Below are 22978 nucleotides of genomic sequence, written 5' to 3'. Positions count from 1 at the left end.
GGCCAAGTTCTTTTTTTGCATGTTTATGGACCGAGACGGAGTCGAGGTCCCTAAACTCGCAAAGAAAGAACGAGGCCAATATCCAGCCATCTTGACCGAACAAGCTTGGTCAATAAAGGATTTATTATATGGCTTTCGGGAAAATTTTTCTTGCGGGACGCGCCGGGTAGTCCCGAGCGGGCAAGATAGCTCCATCTTGCCCGCTCGGGTAGCCAATCACAGCGCAGGATTTGATTTATCTTGCCCGCTCACGGTGCTAGCCATAAAATAAATGCCTCTTACTAACCGAGTTAGAGGTCCGTACTGTGAGTTACGGACCGAGTTTTTTTCCCTTCGATTAATGGCCCAAGCGCGAAGCGAGCGGGCCATAAATCGATGGGCAGCAAACGAGGATCTGTAACTTACAGTACGGACCGAGAGGACGAGGTTACGAAGATATTTATTATATCTCCACTGTGTGTCTGACGGGTTCGGGAACAATTTCGATTCACGTGGAACGGCTTCAAAATTTCTGAAGTACGTCGAAAGCAAAACAAGTCAGTTTGAAATCGTTGTTAAGTCATTTTAACACACAATTTAAAGTAAAAGAAAGTTTTAAATTTTTACTAGCTATAAAAGCTAAGAACACTTGGTGATTAATCATGAGACATTTTGGCAAAAAAAAAACAGCTTTATATTGTTTTTCCAGCCAAAAACAGCACGCGTAGTAACTGAGAGATATAATAAAATGATGTAATTCTCGTCTTTCTTTCTTGTGGCAGTCTTAAACTGATTTTAAAACGAAAATTTAAAGTCATTTAATCCTGTAGAAATGTAAAATAGAAAAAGGAAATGATATTGAAACATCAGGGGGAGAAACATCTATGTTTAATGACAATGCTTTTTAGAAGCGACTTCTCTCTCTTGATAATGAATAAATGATAAAGGAAAATGAGCATTGGAGTCACTTGGCCTTCATGTCGGTTCTCTCCATTCCCTTCCCGCATGGAGTTTCATTTAGTTTTTGTTCGGTTTTCCTTTACTCCCAAGAACGGTTATCACCCCTTTTTACCTACTTGCAAGAAATCACTTGGGAACACAAGGCAAAGGCGCCGGCAATATAGGAAACATCAAATGAGCATTTTTAAGTGGTTTTGTCAATTGACTATGTCCAACCATTAACGCTGTCAAAATGTCCAGACTGCATGTAAACATATAAACCTAAATTTATATTCGGTTTACTAGACTACGGGTAGCCACTCTCGCTTAGTCCGTCGTGCGTGACGCGAAAGAAGACCGCGCGAAAAAATAGCCGCGCGAAATCCCAGGGACGAGCTAGGAGCGCGCGAAATTTCGCGCGCTCCTTGCCCCAGGATTTTTCTCGCATTTGTTTTGTTGTTGTTGTTGTTCTAGCGTCACGCATGACGGACTTGTCGAAAGAGAGACTACTCGTAGTCTATCTGTTTACTTATAATTGGTGTAATTATAATAAGGAATGCGGAGTTGTCGGGGTGGGGTGAACTTCTCCTCCATACATCACTCCAAACAAATGGAACACGATCAAGGTCACGATCAGTTTATCTATCAATCACTTTATTGATGTAGTCTATTTTTCTAGTTGGTCACACATGGCCCTTTTGTCAAGAGCGCTCTAATAAAATGTTTTTAGATAACATCGAAGATTATCAAATAGAAATAAATGAATATAACAAATCCCGCAGGCGATAACCATTGTCATCAAATACTTCATATCAAATACCATAGAATTCCAAACGTAACGGCCTACGTTACTTTCGGACTTGGCAGGCAAAAGGGGCCGCTACTTTCGGGTGGCCGTTACTTTCGGATGGTAACAGTGGTTTCAGACAAAGCGGACGCGTAAAACAAGAAATCAAACGTTCCGTTTATGTATGTTTGGAGCTACCAACACAAACGAAGCAGACTGTATAAACAAAAATAGGCCCTAATCTGGTTGGTACTGTGGGGCGAAAGCATAATGGTCACATTTTATTGCTATATAACTGATTATCCCACGCCTTATCATTTGACTCTGCTGCTAGACAAATACAGCTGATAAATCATAGTTTCGAGAAAAATTCAGTCAAGTTCCAAATAAAATCGCAGATCGAAAACTCTTCCAGTCAATGTTCAGCCCTGCATTCAGGCTGTTCCATCCGCATGACCCGCCCTTGAGAACAGAGAATTTCTCTTTTAGTGACTTCTTCAAAGGGCCACTACTATCTGGTGGGCCGCTTCTTTCGGGGGACCGTTACTTTCGGGGTTCAATAGGAAGGTAAAAGTGAACGTTGCTTTCGGGGAGCGGTTCTTTTTTGGGGGGGGGGCGGGACGGGGGCGTTACTTTCGGAATTCTACGGTACTATTACGTTTATGAGTCTATTGCTTTTAACTGCTTGGTATTTTGATCGTTCTTAGGGTATAAATGTAGTAATAGTCATCGTTACTTCAACAGTAGGTGATACATTTCAGCAAAGGCTGCCTTTTAAGGAGCTCTGCCTAAAACTATTCTATACCATCGATACAAAAAATGTAGAATGACCTAAACAGTCTTTATTGGTATTAAGAATAAAATAACCAAAACAATGATTGGTATACCAATATGGATGTTAAAGGCTCACCCAAATTTGAGTAGTAATCTGATAAGAAATGGAGTAAGAATTCTTACCAAATTACTACTTACTAAACAATGAACATCCAAAATGTCTTACTGTAAACGTCGGCTATTAGTATGTCCAGGATTGTGGCTTTACATGATAGTTTGCGTTTGTTTGGTTTTGTTGTAGAACACTGCGCGATTGGTTCATAAAACTCGGGCCACTTTTTCATCCAATCAGAGGTAAAACCAAAACCAAGGGCGATGCGCTTGCACACGTTTTCCCGCACTTTGCGCCAGCTACACGTATGTCTTTCATAGAGTTTGATTGGTTCATTGGACCGGCTTAATAATTTGTGAATGTCCAGAGTTATTACTTTGGTTTTACGATACTCAACTGTAAACCGCTCTAAATGTTTTGATTACCAGTATCAGTGTTACTAACACGCGTACTTGTAATCAACAGCACCCTAACTAGAAATCAATAAAACGTGTCAAAATCTAATAATTATTCTAAAATACTGCATACCAAATACTAAGCACCAGATGTAATTGCGGTTTTCAGAAATTTAAAAACTCAGAAAAACCTGCGCATCAATGCCATTAATCCTATTAATTACCAAGCCTATGGCCCTAACTGATTGGCGTTTTCATATTACATACAATATTTTCCACATTAAACAGAGAAATAACAATGCACAGATTTAACACTTTCATGCTTCAGGTTATAAGGGGACGATGTTTAAAAGGGCATGGGGCGGGGTTGTTGTTTTGGAAAGTTAGGTAGAGTGGTTATCACACTATCAGGAAAGCCTTAGGGTCGCTAAAGAGCTCGATATATTTTGAAGTGGGACACACCAACGGAATTTCCCCCCATCCCCTCCCACCCTTCACCCTCATGCCCTCATGAATGAAACCCCCCTGACATTCTGCCTTCAGGTATTGCATTGATGACACCCTACTTACATAAATGTCTGTCTATAACGTTACTAAGTAAAATCTCTTTTCTGAAAACTTGCCACAAGGAAATTTAAAAGTTCCAATCTCAGTTACTCTGCACTGCGTACTTCTTTAAACGATAAAAATGGTACGAAACACCTGACAATGTTTCACGCCGTCATCGAGTTCACGTCCTTATCGATCCTTGCTCGACATTACTTACACGTACCATTACAAGTTCTCTGAAATATCTGAGAAAGTGTCTTGCAAACGTACTACATACGTACGTCACCCACCCTGAGAACACTTTTAGTTACCATGGTTACAATCAGCAAGCAAACACAGTCCAGAAGCCAGTAGCTGCGATCAATATTTTCTCTAAGAAATAGAATACATTTTCCGTGTTTCTATCGAGTTTTAGTATAAATCTACTAGCGTTCAATCCAGGATAGCGTTCTCTGATTGGCTACGCTACTCACTATCTATTCTGTTGTAGATTGAGAGTAGCGTAGCAGTAGCTTGTTAACAAACTGGCGGCCGTTTCTTTGCGTTTTCGAGGTGTCTGTAAGGAGGATTTAGATATAGTTTTGAACGACTAACAGTTTTATACTGAAACAATTAGATTATTCGCTCTCGATTTCTGTAAGTGATAGAAATCTCGAGCTCATAATCTAATTGTTAATTAGATAGTGCGTAGCCCAGCAGAGTACGCGAGGACCGCTTCATTGTGTTTTCGAAGTGTCTTTGAAGAGGATTTGGACTAAAGCTGTGAACGACAACCAGATTTACACTAAAACAATTAGATTATTCGCTCTCGATTTCTATGCGTGATAGAAATCGAGAGCTCATGCATAATCTAATCGTTAACAAGAAGATCTGTTAGATCTTATAACCGCGCTTTTAAAATTTAACTGTTTTCTTAGTACTACAGTCGCAACGCAGTGCATATTCCAAAGCAATCTTTGATGATTCATTGATTACTGTAGACATCACAGCACTTGATCAACATAAACTCTATTATCGCACCATCAGTCGTAGCCGTTGTGACATCTCCGATGACGTAATAGTCTTAATCTGGAACTTTCTTCGGGATATGTATGGGCATGAAGATACGAACACTATTACAAACCACTTTCTTTCTTTAAAGTCACGATTAAATTTAATTGTTTTTTTCCCTTGAGTTAAGGGTTAGCAAAGAAGTCACACGAGTCACATAATTCAAGAATTGCGTTATCTACGGCTATCTTTAGTACGGTGGTTATTTCCCTATCAATGACGTAATCTTTGCACGTTCTGACACGTTCTTTGCTTGGCTTCCAAACATTTAATTTTCTTTCCGATCTATGAACTCGCTGCGATGAAACAGTCAAAGGATTTACTTCATTTGCGTAAAACCGCAAGAAATACTCGCAAAATTACAAATAAATTAATCACCGTCGCTTCTTCCGAAATAAACTTGCAAAGTAAACACGATCTTATTTGTCACGTAGCGAAAGTGAAAGCTGCAACGTCAGCGCATTCCATGGCTGACGTAATACCTTTTTTCAGCGTATTTATTATTCCCTTTAAATCCAACGCTTTGATAAAGCGAAAAGAAAGTATATTTTACCCACAAAAAAGAAAACAATATCCGTAAAATTGTTCGTGTGTTTATGTTTTAACAGCTTCTGGCGGAAAAACATCACACGTTGCGTGACTCAAAGTTTGGCCGAGCGGAGGTCTGCGTCTGGTCACCGACAAAAAAAATACAAAAAAAAATAATAAACCACGGGTAAACCTAGAACCGCGCTCGGCCCATGGCCGCGCGGTTAATTAGCGTACACTAGCGGTTTTCTATGAGTAGCGACGTTTTCTCGTTTTCTCGTTTTCACGACGTTTCGAAGGAAAATTTACAAACAACTGGATTCTTCAATTTCTTAGAAGACTACACGGTTTCTTGCAATTGACGTTAAAATCTCGAAATTGTTGAAACAAACTGATGCGTACGTACACAGCTGCAAATTTCAAATGATAACTCAATTCGTGCGATTTTTCTAAAGCTAGAACTTCAATACTATGTTAACAAATAATTCGAAATCGGTTTTTACTAGTAAAGGATATTTCAGTTAGAATTCTACTAAAACAATTAGATTATTCGCTCAAGATGAAGGCCCTCCAGTCAAGCACTATCACCTCATAGAAAACACGAGCCCCTAATTTAATTTTTGAATGGAAGTAGGGCTGTTACCACACACTCTCTTATGGAGTGCTTTAAATTACCTTTATTTCCAGTTATCTTTTGTTTCAGTCCAGTAGCTGCAAACAATGCTAACACCTTCAGTTTTTTAGTTAATGGATCACACTGGAGCTGTACGAGCGAAACGTTTCGACACTGATCTCGAAGTCTCCACACTTGTTCATCCCTTTGGGTGGTGGCATCGGTCTGCCATCAGTCTCATTGACAATCATTGCCATCCCCTCGAGTTGGTGCACCTCTATGTGGCAGTGAAGAAACCAGAAGCCAGGATTATCAGATAGGAAATTGATAACCACGTACCCTCCAGCAGGAACCATAACTGTGTCCTTTCTAACCGTATGGCTATCGATGTAAAAGTGCATTGGTACGTTCCAACTTGGTCTGGTACATCTCCTTTTGTCGCAGCCCTCTTTAGTACAGTCAATATCATCGCAGTGTATGTCACTGTTATGTTTTCCAACAAAACCACTTGTCTGGTTATATTTTGGATATCCAACATGAACAACATGAAATGTGTGGCCATGAAGATGAATTGGATGGGCGTTGTGGTAAGCACCAATTGCCGAAAGCACCAGTTGAATAGTTTCCCCTTGTGGAATGTCTATGACATGGACACATGAGCACTCTAGTGTCGATGGATTGCAGTCGGCCTTAAGATCACATTTTATGTCCTTTTTTTCAAACTCTTCAGGTTCGATTTGAGGAGGAAAGGACGGGAGAATGAAATTGCGCCCATTTACTGAACTTGTTTGAGAGTTGCCCTCAAAATTAAAGTTGATGAAATGTCTGCAATCTTTGCAATATTCTCTAGGGTTTGCATTTGGAAGCTCATCAGGTGGAGTTGGCTCAAGTAAACGTAGGCTTTGAACATTAATACAGGTGATGTAATATAATGGATGAAAGTTCTTAAATGGGCAGTTCACTGCTTTGCATGGGGCATTCTGTGTGCACTGTATGGGAGGAGAGTTGTCTTTGATTGTTTGGTATTGTGTTGATGGTACATTAACATTCGGATCATCAGAGTCCCCCGGCTGTTTGTAGTGCAAAATAGCCTCTGCCACATGTCCCAGTGACTGGTAGGGTGGCCCGGCGCCACTTATATCAATTTCTAGAGTCTCTGCACGCATCCAGTAGTCATTCGGCCCATTTGTACTGGTTGCACTAAGGAGAAAGTCATACCTCTCTCCTGTATGGATTATGATGTAATCGACGTCTTTTACAGGCTCAAGCCAATAGCCGTCAGTACCCACCACAGTTAGTTTATGGCCATCAATGGAGAATTTGTAAGCATATAGTCCTTGGGCTCCAACTAGGCGAAAGCGATACGTCTTTTCAGCCTCAACAGTAAATATGCTCAGTCTTGTCTTGATGTATGGAACATCAACATGCCTACCTTTCCCATTTATAATTCCAGAAAAATACGGGACAGGTCCAACTTCTCCTTCTTCATAACTACGGGTGGATTCATACCTTTCATCATCTGGAGTAGGCACCTCGCCCATTGGTTTGTCTGGATAAAAGCCTAAGCTGGCGTGGATCTTTGTGAACAGGTCCAAGGATGCCTCATGTTGCCAGTCTAGAAGCGTTAAGGTGTGCTTGTCTGGAAGGTCTTCAAATGCAACATGGACACCATGCTTTTGGAGTTCAGTTTGGATTTGGTGCATCCTTTTACGTCTTTCTTTGACTATAAGCGCACCATAGAAGCCATCTGTTCGTTGCGCGCCACTGTGAGAATGGTACCAAAACGTCCCAGAAGGACTAGCAGTGTACATGTATGAAAAGCTCGTTTGAGGCTCTATCTGACATTGAGTCACTTGTCCTACACCATCCATCCAAGGCGTTCCCCTCTGGTGCATCCCGTGCCAGTGAATTGAAATACCCTCAATGGTAAGATTGTTGTGAACGTGAACTATAACAGTTTGCCCTTCGTGAACTATCAAGGTAGGTCCAGGAATCTGTCCATTGACAGCTATCGCTAAACGGTACGTTTTACCATCTACAAACTGAGGATAAGTGCATTTGGTGCTGTCCTGCGTTGAGCACGTTCTATCTGTTTGTAGTGGCGTAGGTGTCCCACCTTCATCGAAATAATAGATTACTCCCTGGGATCCTCGCATAGCAATTCCTGTAGGTCCATCCACCGATAATTTTTGATAGCTGGTGAAGGTTCGAATTTCGTCAATTTCAAGGTTAAATGTACAAAGATCTACATCTGCCCTGCATTCACAAGCTGGTTTACCGTATTCACAATTGAGGGTTTCTTGATCTACCCATGTCAGCTTGATGTCTTTTGCATCATAAGGATACTTGTACTCTTCATTAGCATCAAGCCACTTGTTGAGGTGTGGATCATTTGTCAGATCTTCGTACTCCCTGTCACCACTCTTGGCAGAAGTGCGAATGGATGCTATGTACCAGCCGTCATCTCCTCCATTTTGAGTTTGTAGGTGAATTTCCTTAATGTCAGATAACGACACGCACTGTGTAGCTTGAAACCGGCTTGCAAAGTGTACCTCTCGCATGTAAGGTGTGTCTCGTATCATAGGGCCTTCAAGTTCCGCCTGAAGTTTCTCGTTATTTGATAGAATCAGTACTATCGAGTGCTTCTTTCCGTACTTTTGTGAGAAACCAGCTCCTACCGTGTCTCCCGTCATTGCATCCACACGTATGTACGTGATACAGGATTCTGCGACAGCATTGGTGAGGAGGTGCTTTTTGGCATTGTATGGGTAAAGATATTCCTCATTGTCGTCCACCCACATACTGAAGCCTGGATCAGTGGTTAGTTTGATGTACTTTTTATTTGTTCCCGCGGTGTAGGTGTCGATCGATTCTACGTACCATCCGTCATTGCCTCGAGCCTTGAGATAAACGTCCTTAATGTCTTGATGAGTGCAGATGAGTTGAGGTGTAAAGTCACTGTGGACGTACAATTCTATTTTGTATCGTTTACCTCGATACTTGTCGCCTTTCATCTCTGCTCGATATCTCATGCCGTTGTTCAGAACAATCTCCAGTTCTGGATTTGCTCCCCAGCGACGCTCTTGACCTCCACCATAAACATTTCCCGTCATTGCTACAACCTTTACATAAGCGATGTATTCTATATTGAGAGAATATGCAAAACACATTTTATTGGGGAGTCAAACACTTAAGACATAAGTGTTTATGTTGAAATTAGATGCCAAAAATGGTATTTCGACCGAAGTGTAACTTTATAATGACTTAAATCTTGGAAATGTATCAGATTTTTCAAATGATGTTTGCCAAAGTGGGTCGCAACAACGTAAACATCTTCAGGAAATCCTCAAATTCTTTGTTTCGTATCAAAGGTGCATCTGGAATTAAACAGTCAGCCTTTTGGCCAGAAAAATCAGGGAAATGTGAAATGCTTTCAAACCTCCCACCCTCTTAGTATCATGAGTTGCGCATGTGCGAGCTTTCGATCCAGAGTAACGTCCGACGACGATTTCAATCTCATGTGCGAAATTCAAAATGGCATCGACATGTCGGGAGACTACGCAGTGAATGGGCAGTTGAGCTACGTAGTGCATCTTGACCACCAAATCAGAATTTTCTTAAGAATCTGCATTTACTTAGCTTTTTACTGACGCGTTGAACGTGGAATTCTGTGCAGATATGCTGCAGAAAACAAGTGGTTATAACATGATATTTGAAAGATACACGAATCGTGTTGCAATTTGATGATAATTTTGGTTTAAAACGGCATGATTTTTTGGCTATGTATCGTATCATGGCCTCTAAATCCTAACGTACTGCGGAATCTACATTCACTTGGCTTTCAAATGGCTTAATTAACTTCCAAATCTTTGGAGATGTAATGGAGAAAAAATATTTACAAGAATTGGATAGCACTATGATCGGTTGAAAGACTGAAATGGATCGTGTTGCAATTCAACGGAAGGTAGAATGAAATACGTATACCTGCCAACTCTCACGCATTATGCATGAGTCTCACGCCTGCGGATCTAAAATTGTGATCTCACGCATTCAGACCAATTTCTCACGCCTAACTGACAATAGCGAGTGTAATTGCTTAAAAACCAATTCAATAAAAATTCAATTTTTTTTCGGCGAAAAACAGTTGGTGAGTACAGCAAAAAAGCGTCTTCAAGCTTACTCCGTTACGCGTATTGAGTTCGCGACGCCAACTCGTGTTCAGATTGTGTGACGTGACACGTTTCCGGTTTACTTTGTCATGGTTAATCGATAATAGGAAATCTTCGGCAATCTTCAGAAGTCGTCGGAAATCTTCGGCAATCTTCGGAAGCCGTCGGTAAATCTTCGGAAGAGACGAAAACTCTCGTGCATTTTACTGAAAAAAAGTTGGCAGGTGTAAATGCGTCATTTTTTTTTGGCTGTTTGACGTACCATCGTCTGTAAATCATTACGTAATGCGGAAATCTACATTCACCTACTTTTTCAAATGGCGTATTTAACTTAGAAATCTGTGGAGATGTCGTGGAGAAAAAAAACGTTATTTACATGAGTCGGTTAGCACTGGTGAATTTATGAACTTGTCTTGTCACGCTGCGACCCGGAGACACGGCACGAGTTCCTCTGAGTTAAACTGAAACAGACCTCAAAAATAACTTAATTTTTGACAAATCTGCTTTTCCTTAACAGCTACAAAAACACACATTACGTTACAAATCCTCTCTAAAAACAAATATTTAAGGCTATATGAAGAGTAGTTCACAAATGCGCAGCTCATGATATGTCCCTATAACAACTTCATATTAGGGAATACTTCAATAAGCAAACTGTAGCTCATAGTCCATCGCTGTGCTATCTTATGAATCGGAAATATACATGCTATACCCGGATTGTGCTCTCTAAATTTGCAAAAAATAAGTATAGAAGCGTTATATCTCAGGGTTGAAGGTTGCCAAAAGTAAGCGACCGGGCAAATGGAAGAAAGTGAACTGAGAAATCCCGAAAGTATGACTGAGACGGCCTTACCTTTCTTAAGAGCCTTTGAATGACCTTCATTTAAGTCGCTTGGTTTGTCAAAAACTTCTTTCAGCGTGTCTGAGGAAAAAAAGTGGAATTGGGAAAAGTGAGTTTATTCTAGGGAATCGACAGTGTGGTAGCAAACACAGAAAAATAAACATATCAAAGATTAAATCAATCAATCAATCAACCAATCAACCAATCAACCAATCAATAGAATGGGCTTATATCAAACGCATGTCTCCCCCTACTGCACTTCCTCTTTTGGGTCGGTGAGGAATGGGCCGGAGTACTAGATAGATAGATAGATAGATAGATAGATAGATAGATAGATAGATAGATAGATAAACTTTATTTAAACACGATAATAATTAAAGCTAAAAGTTTGTGGGGTCGTGTATTTAAATTTAACTTTGCTAAAAATTTAAAATTACGATTAAAATGTTTAGATTACAATTCCTAGATTTACAATAAAATTAATTAGAAGGCAAAGAGAAAGAGAAGTCCACAAAATTGAAGTTAAAAGAGCCCACTACTTAGTGTCAATCCAAAAGCGCGTTCGTTTGGAACCAACCATTTTTGGTTGGGTAAATTAAAATCCGATTTCAGTCGGCTTGGTTGATCAACCCTTTCAACCAGCTTCCAACCCGGTTTAAAATACTGCAACCATTTTATCTGAACACGGTTTGAGTAGTGTTGCACTGGGAAAGGTCCACTAAACCAACCAAAGTGGGTTTGAGTTGAAATGCTTGTAACTAGTAGAACAAGACCTAAGTCAACACTCACGTTAAAAAAGCCGTCATTAGATGGCGAAAAAAAAAATAATAAAGAGATAAAACGGATACAAAAACATATTTAATTTATAGCTTATAAAATATCGCTTACCCGGAACACCATTCATTTCATCTGTAGTTGATTGTTTCAGTGCTGGAAAAGGACAAACATTATTTGTTGGAAAGTTGGTAAATGACAAAAAATGAGGATCCGATGGAGAGTGGGAAGGGGGTTGAAAACCGCGGTTTTTGTTTCATATCTCGAAGTAACAAATTTTCAGGCCTATCGCGTATGTCTGATGCTTGACGTGGCATGACACTGCGACATAAATAGCTTGCGCATGTAGCACGAACGTCCTCAAGGTCTGGTTCCCTTGGTATTTTAAAGGAGTGAGTCTTTGAGAAAGGGAATAGAAACTATCTCCCAGAATTCACATTGAGGTAAGTTTCGATAAAAAGTCATTGAAAATTCTTTTCGAATACCTCTGGAATTTTGATCTTGTGACCAGCCATTCCTAATTGTCGCGAGACATTTTTGGGGTTAATTAACGGATGAGAACAGGAGCCATAATCGGGGACGGAGACCGTAAGTCTCGGGATTCGCGCGTACCTATGATATGGGACAATTTTTCTATTTTTAGAACAAATTGCGCCATCCTGACGTCATATATCCGCGCGGATTCACGCACATGTCGGGGGCTCTCGCGTGGATGTTGTCACGTTGCGTGATCAAATGGTGAGAGTTGAGAGATTCTCTTGCGTATTTTTCACAGGGATGGCAGGGAATAAGGCAGGGAATACGAACCAGGGCGCTTATATGTAGTTTTATGCTCTGAGCTAACGGAAAAGGTGGGTTTTTCAGGGTCGAAAACAAGACTTCAATCTCGCGCTGGGAATGAATAATAAGATCTGCTCACGCTGGTTGTAAGCTTACGCGTTTGTTTTTGCGTTTGTTCTGACTTAAGAATATAGCAAGAAAACTCTTTACTCTGGTATCGAGTTAATTTGTGAGTTTCTCAGACAATGGTTCATCATAACCAAAACCTGTTTTGACGGTTTCTTATTGTTTCTGCTTGTTTGATGGGTTTGCAAAAGTTTTTGAAAGGAAAGTCTGACGCGTACAATTAGCTCATTTGCATAGTGCAGTTCGTGCACTTTCAAGTCCGAGTCGGTGTTTTCAATTGTCAACAAATCTTGACAAAGATTTCTTTCGTTATCTTTTGTGCTGAGCTGCTGTAACAAATTTCACGAACGCAAAAAAGGCTACTAATATCATGTGTGTTTCTTCAACATAAGCATAGTGAAGTTTTACACTGCGAAAATGAAAATAGACAAGGAGTTTTGATAACTCGATCAACAAAATCGAAATCGTTATTCCAAGTTGATTAAAGAAAGCGTCATCGTAACTTTGCTGATTATTTCTGCTTTGTTCACATATTTTCAGTTTAGCTTTTAATATGTTCTCAAACATTTATCAATCTTAAACATATTTAAAAACTATAGAGTTATTGTTTGAGTTCGATGTACGCTTTCACACGAAAGTGCAGTGGAAGTACAATTTGTCATGTTTACTGACTGTACAAAACACGCATCGGCGGGCGCTCTCATTCATCGACAACAGAGAATTTACTGGATTTTTACACGAATAAAACTGAGCAGTATCTACGGACGTAAAGTTATTGGGCCTTGATGAAACATCAAGCGTTGCTTACAATTCAAGCGAAACTCAAACTAGCAATTATTTTGTTTTACTTTTCGGTCGCGATAGACTGACAAATTCCTCGCAAGCGTGTGGCAAGAGGAGCTAGGAAACTATGACGTCCTGAAGCTCTGCCATATCTAAATATATCCAACTAGTTTTTTGCTGTGTAATGGAAAAGCTGTTAATCTTCAACATATGTGAAATTTAAAGTGGAGTAATGTACAGCTCATGTAAAAGAAGCATCCGTCGGAACACAACTTGGTCAGCGATATATGTAAGCTTACAGCGGAACATGCCTAAATTCGACACTGTCTTACTTCACTCAAACTGGAGCAGCTTACGACGAAAATACTTAAGCAAAATTCCAACAGACGTAAACGCGTTGAGTTGTGGGCCAAAAACATGAAAAATTTCGGGAATTTCGGACGCCTTTTCCCCCGCGCGACATCCGCAAAAATCCTCGCAGCATGTACGCGCGTGTGCCGTAGGCGATGGCGCAATTTGTTCTAAAAATAGAATTATTGTCCCATATCATGGGGACAACCCCAATACTAGAAATGGCGCGCGCTTACGGTCTCCGTCCCCGATTATGGCTCCTGATGAGAAGCAAAGCAGTTGTCTAAATAATGACCTCTAGCACCTACTTCAAAATGCTACTGAAGACGATTGTTATGACCTGTCTAGTATCTCTGAAGAGTGTCAGTATTCATTATCTATGAAATGTATTGTTAAATAATCTTACAACTCACTTTTGTCAAGGAGTTGAAAATTCTTTTCGGGAAATTCCCTTGAGTTCTCCAAAACTTCTGTGGGTAGGTCTAAGGGGAAACAAAACGTCATGAAATTTATTTAATACTCACTTTGCTACACAAGAAAAAATGAAATGAAATAAATGATTACAAACAGCAGGGACACCACAATTGTTACAGCTTGGCCAATTGCAGCCGGCCCAAGTATAAAGAGGTATGAACGTGTACTAAAACTAACATACATAAGTTACTTTATCCCGCTTCTAGTCCCCTTGGTACACTCTCTCTGTCACGCAAGACTACACTCTCGAAAGAGGAACCCTCTTTCCCCAGCGGTGCGTGACAGAGGGAAGGCCAAAACTAGACTCTGTGGCCCAGCTCTACGCGTGCGCCATATAAAACCAATAGCTCACCTTAGAAAAAAGTGACAGCCTTGGGCGAGAACGGCGCGGGTTGGCTTAAACTTTTTGTGTTTGTCAGTATATGTATTTTTGTCCTTTTTCTTTATCTATTTTTATGGGCGTAAGGCCTCCTTCGAATTTGTGGGGTGGGGGGAGGGGTAGTAAACTTCTTGCTCAAGATAAATTACGTGATGCCCGGAATACAAGCACAATCAAATTGGGAGGAAGACAAAATGCATTAAAAAAATGTTAGAAGGCTGGAAAGAATGATTCTTACTAGCCTTTAATCAGTTATTTAATTACGACATTATTTTAATTACCTTGTATACTTTCTTATTGCTACCTAGTATTCGTTTTTTAATGTAACTTTCGGGTTCTCCAGTTCTCTTGTTTCTTGTTGGTTTGATCATGAACTGTAACGGTCTTTCCTACAGTTATGTATTGTATTCCCCGACGAAATGTTAGAAGCAACAGGAAATATTTATTATTCTAACTGTAAATCTAACCTTGCTATCGTCAATTTTAGCTGAGTAGGTTTTTCACTACAGGATCTGCTGCTTCTTTTATTGCTGGTTTTCAGTGTCACGCAATTCAAAATAGATCAAAATAAAAATCAAAACCGGTCAATAGATAAAGTCCAGAATCTGGGAAATGAAAGAAGGTAAATATACAAAGACTCTCGCCAAGATTCTGGTCACAGCAATCTTTCTTATGCGAGATACGTGGAGAAATTTTTTACCCAAATTTTATAGAGATTTGTATGGAGACGCCATGTTGGTGCCCATCCGTATGGGCACCAACATGGCGGCCGGAAACCAACAGAAACATCTGTCACTGAGTTTTGCTACAAAGCGCGAATTTATCCCTCGAGGAACTCTAAAACACTAACATAATACTTTTTTCTAAGACATGAACTGTTCAGATAGCCAAGTTCCCCGAAATAAGTCACTTTTTTAACCATCATGACAGCTCTCTAGGCCGTCATGTAAATGCCGCGTCACGCAAAAGCTTAGAAATTCAAGCGTAGTGTATCACAAAACCAATAACCTATTCGGAGCGAAAATTTGTATGAATATTAGTTTTCAGCTACTCTTATACATGATTAAAGTGAAATCTCAGCAAGATCAATAGTTTTGTGGTTCGAATTTTAGTGACGTCATGTGAAAACCAGCTATATTATAATGGCCTTGCAAAATTTTTACAGTTATTTGTCTTGCATTAGTCTGCAAGGTTCCCGGGGGGTTGTTCTTCTATATGTAAGCGATGTGGGTCTGTGCCGCTGTGAAGGGCGGGCTTTTCAGGCAGTTAAGTCTGAGGTAGGGTATAGCCTTCTATGCGAACGCTCTTCGGGTTCGTCACGCAATCTTCAATTGCGTAACAAGCCCGAAGAGTGTCTGCGTAGGAGACTGGGGTAGGGTATGGAAATCGGACAATTTTGGTCTAGAATGAGGTATAATTTACCGGAAAAGTGGCCAAATTGAAAATTGAAACTTCAAAAGTAACTTTGCAAGATATTGGTTAAGTTAGCGTATGTTGGACTACGTGGTAAAGTTTCTGCATGGCACAGCTAGTGTGGTTTAGGGTAGGGGTTTTGGTGTCTAGGCTAGAATAGAGTTGCAAAATCAAGCTGATCATGTCTAGTATAGGGTAAGGGTTTCAGTGTACTTGCGACACACCCCTACTCAGTGATTTACAAAGTACCTCCCCCCCGGACAAGGCTCACCTGGAGAATTAGCATTCTTGACATTTGAATTTAAGTCCCTCAGTTCTGAAAACAAAACAAAAAAGAATTCCTAAATAAGTAAAAGTTGGCCAGAAAGTTTCTCATGGAGGAGGGAGAGGGGAAGGTAACGGTGTTTCTCAAGCCCATAAGTTTATTCGCAGACGGCCAGAACTCGTGCCAGACCCTACGTGCGACTGCGTTATGGTTTCATTGCGTTATGTTTAATAAGACAATGTAATGGTGAAAGTGAAGAATGGTCATCGCAGTAATTACTACGATGATCATTCTTCACTTTCATCTACAACCGCAGTTCAAATACGAATTATTTCATATATACTTCAGATCATTTCACTCCTCACGGGAAGATATGAACTTAATTAATTGACGTCGCTCCCAATGTGTGGCTTCATAGCTCAGTTGGTAGCATCGGTAGCATCGCACCGGTATCGCGGAGGTCACGGGTTCGAATCCCGTTGAAGCCCTGATTTTTTCAGGCTTCTTCTTTCCAATTGCTTAGATTGGAAAATTTACTGCGATGATCATTCTTCACTTTCATCTGCAACCGCCGTTCAAATACGAATTATTTCATATATCTTCACATCACAATGTAATGGTAATGGTAACTTTATTTTTACATGGTAAATCCTTCAGCAAAGATAATAAAATGATAAAAGATTAATCCCCAATTATCCCTAACTAAACTAACTAACCTAAACTACATACTAAAAGCTGCTTTACAAGGATGCCGTGTTAAAACTCATTCAACTGAGGTGATGTATGTCAAGTTTAAAATCATGTAAAGATGATGCTGCATGAAGGTCACTGGATAGGCTGTTCCACAACCTGGCTCCGCTGTAAGAAAAACTCTTCTTCAAATAATTGGTACGAAGCAGCGGAAGAGCCAATTTATTTTCAGTATTCCTTAATCGATATGATGTTATGTCGTTTCGAAACACAGATTTAGAACTCAGATCCTCAGGGGTCATCCCATGTAAAGAATTGTACATCATAACAGCAGCTGATTCAATTTAGGGTAAACGTTCGCTCGCTTTTAACTTGCAGTTTGTCCTACACAACAGCAAAAAATACCGGTGAACTGAGGATCCACTTTTTCCATGCGCGCAGTGTGACTTTAAAAGTAGAAATTTTGCGGGAAAATTTAGCCTAGATAATGTAAGAATTTGGCGAGTTTGAAATGTTTACATAGTTAATAACGATGTCACAGCTTAAATATTCTCTTCTGCAGTCCAGCTAGCTATTTTTTGCAGATCGTTCAGTAAATTATGGATATCAATCGCAGAAAGTCGGAATAAGGTGATATTCTTCGTTAAAAAATTGGCGAGAAATATTTCTGAATAATGACTTTTTTGGACTTTGCGAGACCAATTACTCCGATTTGCCTGAAGATACCAATTTTAACTCAACTGGATATTGATGACAGTACAAAAGACTATCAAAAAAATGTTTTTCTGTAGAAATAAACTGCGGTACTTTTGAAAAACGACTCACTGAAAATGGCTAAAATTTGAGTCAAGCTCATTAACGATTCGGCGGTGATATTTGGCACCTCGTGAAAACCGTAGAATTAAAGCGAAAGACCTCAAATATATCTCAGTCAACTAATAAAGGGACAAATATTATCGCAAGAAAATAAGATTTTCTGGAACTTGTACGAAGTATCTTCTAGGCTCACCTAATGTCGACCGAAATTTCAGCCATTTTAGACCGCTTGAGGGGCCAAAATCATGATGTGGTGATACCTCGAAGAAAAACGAACGCCTACCTCGGCAAATGTCATGGTTGTTAATCTTTTCGGTTAGCTTTTATACTGTGAAAAGATGAAGGTAAACGGCCGACCTCGATCTTTTGGTGTTGCCCGGTTTTCTCTGACAATGACACTTAATATATTAAAGGTAAAAGATGTCGTATTCGCTCCTGGCCCCCAGGATTTCGCGCGGCCATTTCTTTGTCGCAGTTTTCTTTCGTGTCACGCACGACGGACTAAGTGAAAGAGGGACTAGACTACTCGTAGTCTACTTGATTGCGCCCAATGCAGAAGCAATTCTTTTGCAAATGTTCCTGTATATGATATTCCTGGCTCATATTTTGGTCGATGTGCACAGCAAGAGATTTCGTAGATGACACCTGCTTCACTGGATGGTCATTTATGGCTGGTTTGCAGTGTCACGCCATCAGAAATAAAAATCATAACCATTCAATGAATTAAGTCAAGAAGCTGGGATATGAAAGATGATTGATATATAAACAACCTCGCCAAGATTTAGGTCTGTACGGTTTATCCATTCTCCCGTTATTTGGAGGAGTGTTTCACTCAAAGTTATAGCGCTTTGTATGGAGTCGCCATGTTTGTGCCCCTGGGAGGGACACAAACATGGCAGCCGTAAAGTGACAGAAACATCTGTCATCGAGTTTTGCCATTGAAACGAAAAGTTATTACTCTAGAGCTCCGAAACATTGAAATTAACACTTTTTATAGAGCACCAACTGTTTAGTTAGCAAAAACTTGAGCAATAACTCATCTTTTGACCTACTCGAGAGCCTTCTCGGGCCGCCACTTTTATGTCACACAAAGCATAGACTTGGACATTCAGACATGCTCTATTACATAATGAAGAACCCTGTCGAGCTTAAACGTAGAAAAACATCAAGTTATTTAAGGGTCTTACATCTGATGAAACTAAAACTTCAGAGGGATTGGTAATTTCTTATTTTGGAAAATGATGACGTCACATGAAAGCGGCAATACTGAAAGAAGGAATTTCAAGAAATGTTGACAACTTCTGTCTCGACGCAACTAACATGAACTCAGTTTTTGTTAAATTCCGTTTTTTGGCAGATAGCCATTTATATACCCGGTTTACGAGAATGCTTCGAAAATTGTTCTAAATGTACACGTAGAAAATAATTTAAATGAACGAGGCTTACCTGGTGTTTGACTTGCGTTATTCTGATGACTTCTTGTTCCCGGAAATGTTTAGGACCAGCTAGCGACATTAAGATAACGCAAGACAAACATAAACCTCCCCCCCGATTGCCCGTTGTAAATTTGGCGGATTTTTGAACAACCGTCGAGTTGATAACATTTCTAAGAGCATGAACGTTTGAAAACTGGCGGGCGTCGTTTGGGTCCGTTTGGTGGTCGGCACGGATAGACTCTCTGATTCTTGGCACGAAAATAAAAGACACTGTGTTTTGCGTTCTTCCGTCATTCATTTCACCGAGCGCATGGGAATAAAAGCTTTAAGTGGAGTAGGAGCGACAGTATAATTCAAATTCACCCGCTTAATTTGCGTGATGTTTAGAGGGACCCAAAGAGCAGGCAAGAAACATTCTGTTGGTAGCCTACAAACGTAAAATGTTCTCAGTGCGAGCATTTAAAAGATCGTCCGTACCTAAAAGTAATATTATACAAAGGGTCATTTCAAACAGATTTCAATTTGGTAGGCTCCTTGCGCCTTAGCAGACAAGCGTAAAATAATCCACGGAAACTTCGGCTGACTGACGGTACATAAGATAATAATTTCATGATAGCTGTGTGATCGACAAATTTTCTACGCCGCAGTAGTATATAAAATTCTTTGCCTCTTCTTTTCTATATTTTTATGACCTACCTTTCACGATGTCCTTTATGCTAAGCTCTTGTGGCTGAAGAGCGGAAGCCATGGCCAGCAATAAAATCAAAATGAATAGACTTCTCAGCATCTTGAACTGGAGTGAGCTTGAAATTTCAAGGTTTTTTTCTTGCGTTTCCAGGTATGGTGGGTATACAACGCTTTCAAAGTTCTCTCGATGTCGACTCAATGAAAGGCGATGGAGAGTATTGGAATAAATTTTATTCCAGGATTTATATTTTTATGCCAGCGAAAAGCGCGGTTCATATCAGAGCAACCAATGAAAGTGCGTAATTACTATTTCAGCCAATCACAAGCATCCGATATCAAGTTTACAGCAACGGTGTTGTACGTTTCTTCCGGGTTTGATAAATTATGAACAGCAATACCGCGCCCGCAAATTAACGGTTAAGTGCGCAATGTAGTTACTGTATATGGTTGCGGGATCAGAAAGTGTCATTGGAAAGTTAGCTTCTTGAATTTTCATATCAGGAAAACGATGAGAAGAAAAGAGTCACTGAAAAAGTCAGGGATGATTACAACCACGCGGCCGCGATTATTTCGACACAGGCTGTTTTATGCAATATTGTAGATAGAGGCGGTTGATACTCGTTTTCAGCGCTCTATACCTAATGCGTCCTGATGCATAAATTACTTCAAGATGAAGTGATGACCCTGTCTTCTTACTCAAATTACAGGTTATATGAGCGCTCAAAATTAGCTTCTTTATAGGTCAAGTGAGGTAAATTCCGTTTCATCTTAAAGTGGTTGCAAATAGCTTTCAAATTAAGTCGGCAGCGATTGATACCAGTTTCGCTGGCACGCAATGAATACTTCGTTTTACAAACTAACTTGTAGTATGTAACTTCCAGAGCAGAAGGATTATTGAAACTATTCACGAGAATCACAGCGTTCAGTTGGCGAGTGCTAAGAATAGGTTTAATGAGGAGTTTGTCCTGTTCTTAAAAAATACTCTATTCAAATTTGCTCAATTCTTTGTCACAGTTTATTATTGGACAGTCTGTCATTGGACACCTTATTGTTTTTGGACAGTACGTGACATTATACGCGCGATGTGCAGTTAACTGTCGCACTTGAAAGATATATTTTCTTTGCGGTTAACGCGTTCACTGAGAGCGTTTAAAAAAAAATATTCGATCCGTCTTTTTCGTGAACTGTCAAAATTCAAACCAATGTACCGTTATTTTCTCTATTTATTAATACTTGTTTTGGCGATTAATTGGTAAAAGGCCTTCGTATCGTCCTAATTATTTTGTTTGTAATCATACTCGTAATCAAGTAACTCATACAGTCGCCTCGACCGCAGCAATGGCGGTCATATTTCTTGTCGATTAAAGAGCGAAGTTTCTCGTTCTTGACTTCGACAGAATTCTGTGTTCATCAACAATGATCAAATGAACCTTTTCTAGGACTGCATCCAGACCAGTTATTTTTCAAGTATTGAATTCAGGTGATTATTTCTTGTATCAATAGTCATCGAAAATCACGCTTTATTGAAAACGTTTATTTAAGCTAAATTTAGCACACCTGCTTGACAGTAATTAAATTGAGCCCGATCAAATGGTCGTGTTTCGCCAAGTAGGAATCAGTATATATTGCAGTGGGAGCCCTGGGTTCGACATTAACATCAATATTGTGGAAAATTGTTGCTTAGAACTTAAGTTTGATAGTTAAACCTTAAGAAAAGTCTGGTGGGCCAAGGTAGGCCCCGCTGTTTTAACGGTCAAAATCATCGGACTTGAAGTTGGTTCTTTTTCATGATTTTTCGTACCTTTTCCATTTAGCAGCATTTTACCTAGGAGTCGATGGCGTGATTCCTACCGATGTGTTACAATGGAACCGGCCGTTAACACGGTTACCAATGGCCACAAAAATTTGGCCGTGTTAACAGCGTAGGGTCAGATTTCATAACCGATCTAAATTATATTGAGTGATGTCTTAACAGATATGTCACATTTAAAAAGATTGAAACTTGAATCACTACATGAGAATATTAACAATGGAATCAGGAGAGATGAACATAACTGGTTTGACTGGCTGCAGAAACGGGGTAAAATTACAAAGGATTATACAGGTTGGGATTTCAGAATGTGCCGTTGGCCGTATTCATGGAGTGGCTGCATTAACGGGGTTTGATTATAAGTAAATGAATAGGCACTTCGCTGGGACGAAAAAAATGGCCGTAATAACGAGGTGACCGTAACTGGGTTCCGCTGTATCACTAAAATGTATAATTTGTGGCTCAGATTTGTTCTTTTTATATTGTAATGTTTCCTTGTTCAATTTATTTTCATAGTTTGTATATCTTCCATTTGTTTGGTCGATATTCAACATGCCTACAGACACTCCAACAAGAAACACACCAAACAAGCCACGATTTAACAAATTGATGTCAGTTTTTTATGCGTCTGCCCTCTTATTGATGATATATTGCGTCATAACATTGTCAAAATGGCTGTGGAACCATGAGCCGCGGGGCGAGTGGTTCAGCAGTAAACTTTGACAACGTTATGACGAAATTTATCATCAATACGAGGACAGGCGCATAAAAAAAACTGACGTCAATTTGTTTTTTACAATAACAAGACCCCAAAATGGCCAAATGCCGAGAATAAATGAGGGAAGAGACGCTGTAAACTTGCCGTAAACAAAGATAAGTGAGTTTTATTCAAAATGACGCCAACATTGTCAATAGCTTTTCCCGCTTTTTGATTGGCTACTTAGAAAAGTCCATAAAATCTCATTGGCTAAAAAGTTAACAGTTTGACAGCTGAAAGTTGAACTTGAAAGCTTGCATAAATTAAAATTTTATCCGGCTGTACTCTTATTGATGATAAAAATAAGCCAATCCGGGGCACTATAAATTAGACAGTTAGTGTAAAAAAACTGCTTCTCTTTGAACTCCCACATTTTTCGTAATTGTTTGGTTTCCACTTGAAGTTAGTAGTAGTGGGAGAATATTTAAACAATAGCCTCCATATTTGGCGAGAAAAAAATGCTCGGATATTTGTTCGCGGACATTATCTGTTCCGAAAGGCGTTTTGTGAGCTTTTTCCTCCAAAACTGTTCATTCCCCTGATGTTTGCCTCCATCCACTGCCAAACAACTCCGCTAGTCGAAAATTTTGGCTCAAAAACACGCGAACGACGACACGTTCTCGGCACGCATGCTTTACCCATAATGCGCGAGTGCTGGAGAGATGTCAAATCGAGGCTAGCCCGACCCAGACCTCCAGCTC

General features: G+C 39.9%; 1 protein-coding gene across 2 annotated transcripts; it reads right to left on the bottom strand.

Annotated features, from left to right (window-relative positions):
• Positions 1 to 2317: 2317 nt before the first annotated feature.
• On the bottom strand, positions 2318 to 20550 carry LOC145491788 (uncharacterized). Of its 2 annotated transcripts, XR_014049885.1 has the most exons (7): positions 19720 to 20550; positions 16088 to 16132; positions 13964 to 14032; positions 11625 to 11666; positions 10749 to 10817; positions 5351 to 8868; positions 2318 to 4405 (listed from the first exon to the last, which is right to left on the bottom strand). XR_014049885.1 is itself a non-coding variant. In XM_081471049.1 (6 exons), exons 1-6 carry the CDS (start codon positions 19808 to 19810, stop codon positions 5858 to 5860), a joined length of 3327 nt encoding a protein of 1108 aa, XP_081327175.1. In that variant the 5' UTR covers positions 19811 to 20550; the 3' UTR covers positions 2318 to 5857. The 2 variants fall into 2 exon arrangements, 1 of the variants encoding a protein (XP_081327175.1); XM_081471049.1 differs by having other exon boundaries at positions 2318 to 8868.
• Between the last annotated feature and the right edge of the window lie 2428 nt (positions 20551 to 22978).

The sequence above is a fragment of the Orbicella franksi genome, chromosome 7, assembly GCF_964199315.1.
Source record: "Orbicella franksi chromosome 7, jaOrbFran1.1, whole genome shotgun sequence".
NCBI classification, from domain to species: Eukaryota; Metazoa; Cnidaria; class Anthozoa; order Scleractinia; family Merulinidae; genus Orbicella; species Orbicella franksi.
This window is presented reverse-complemented; position numbering and strand designations above follow the sequence as displayed.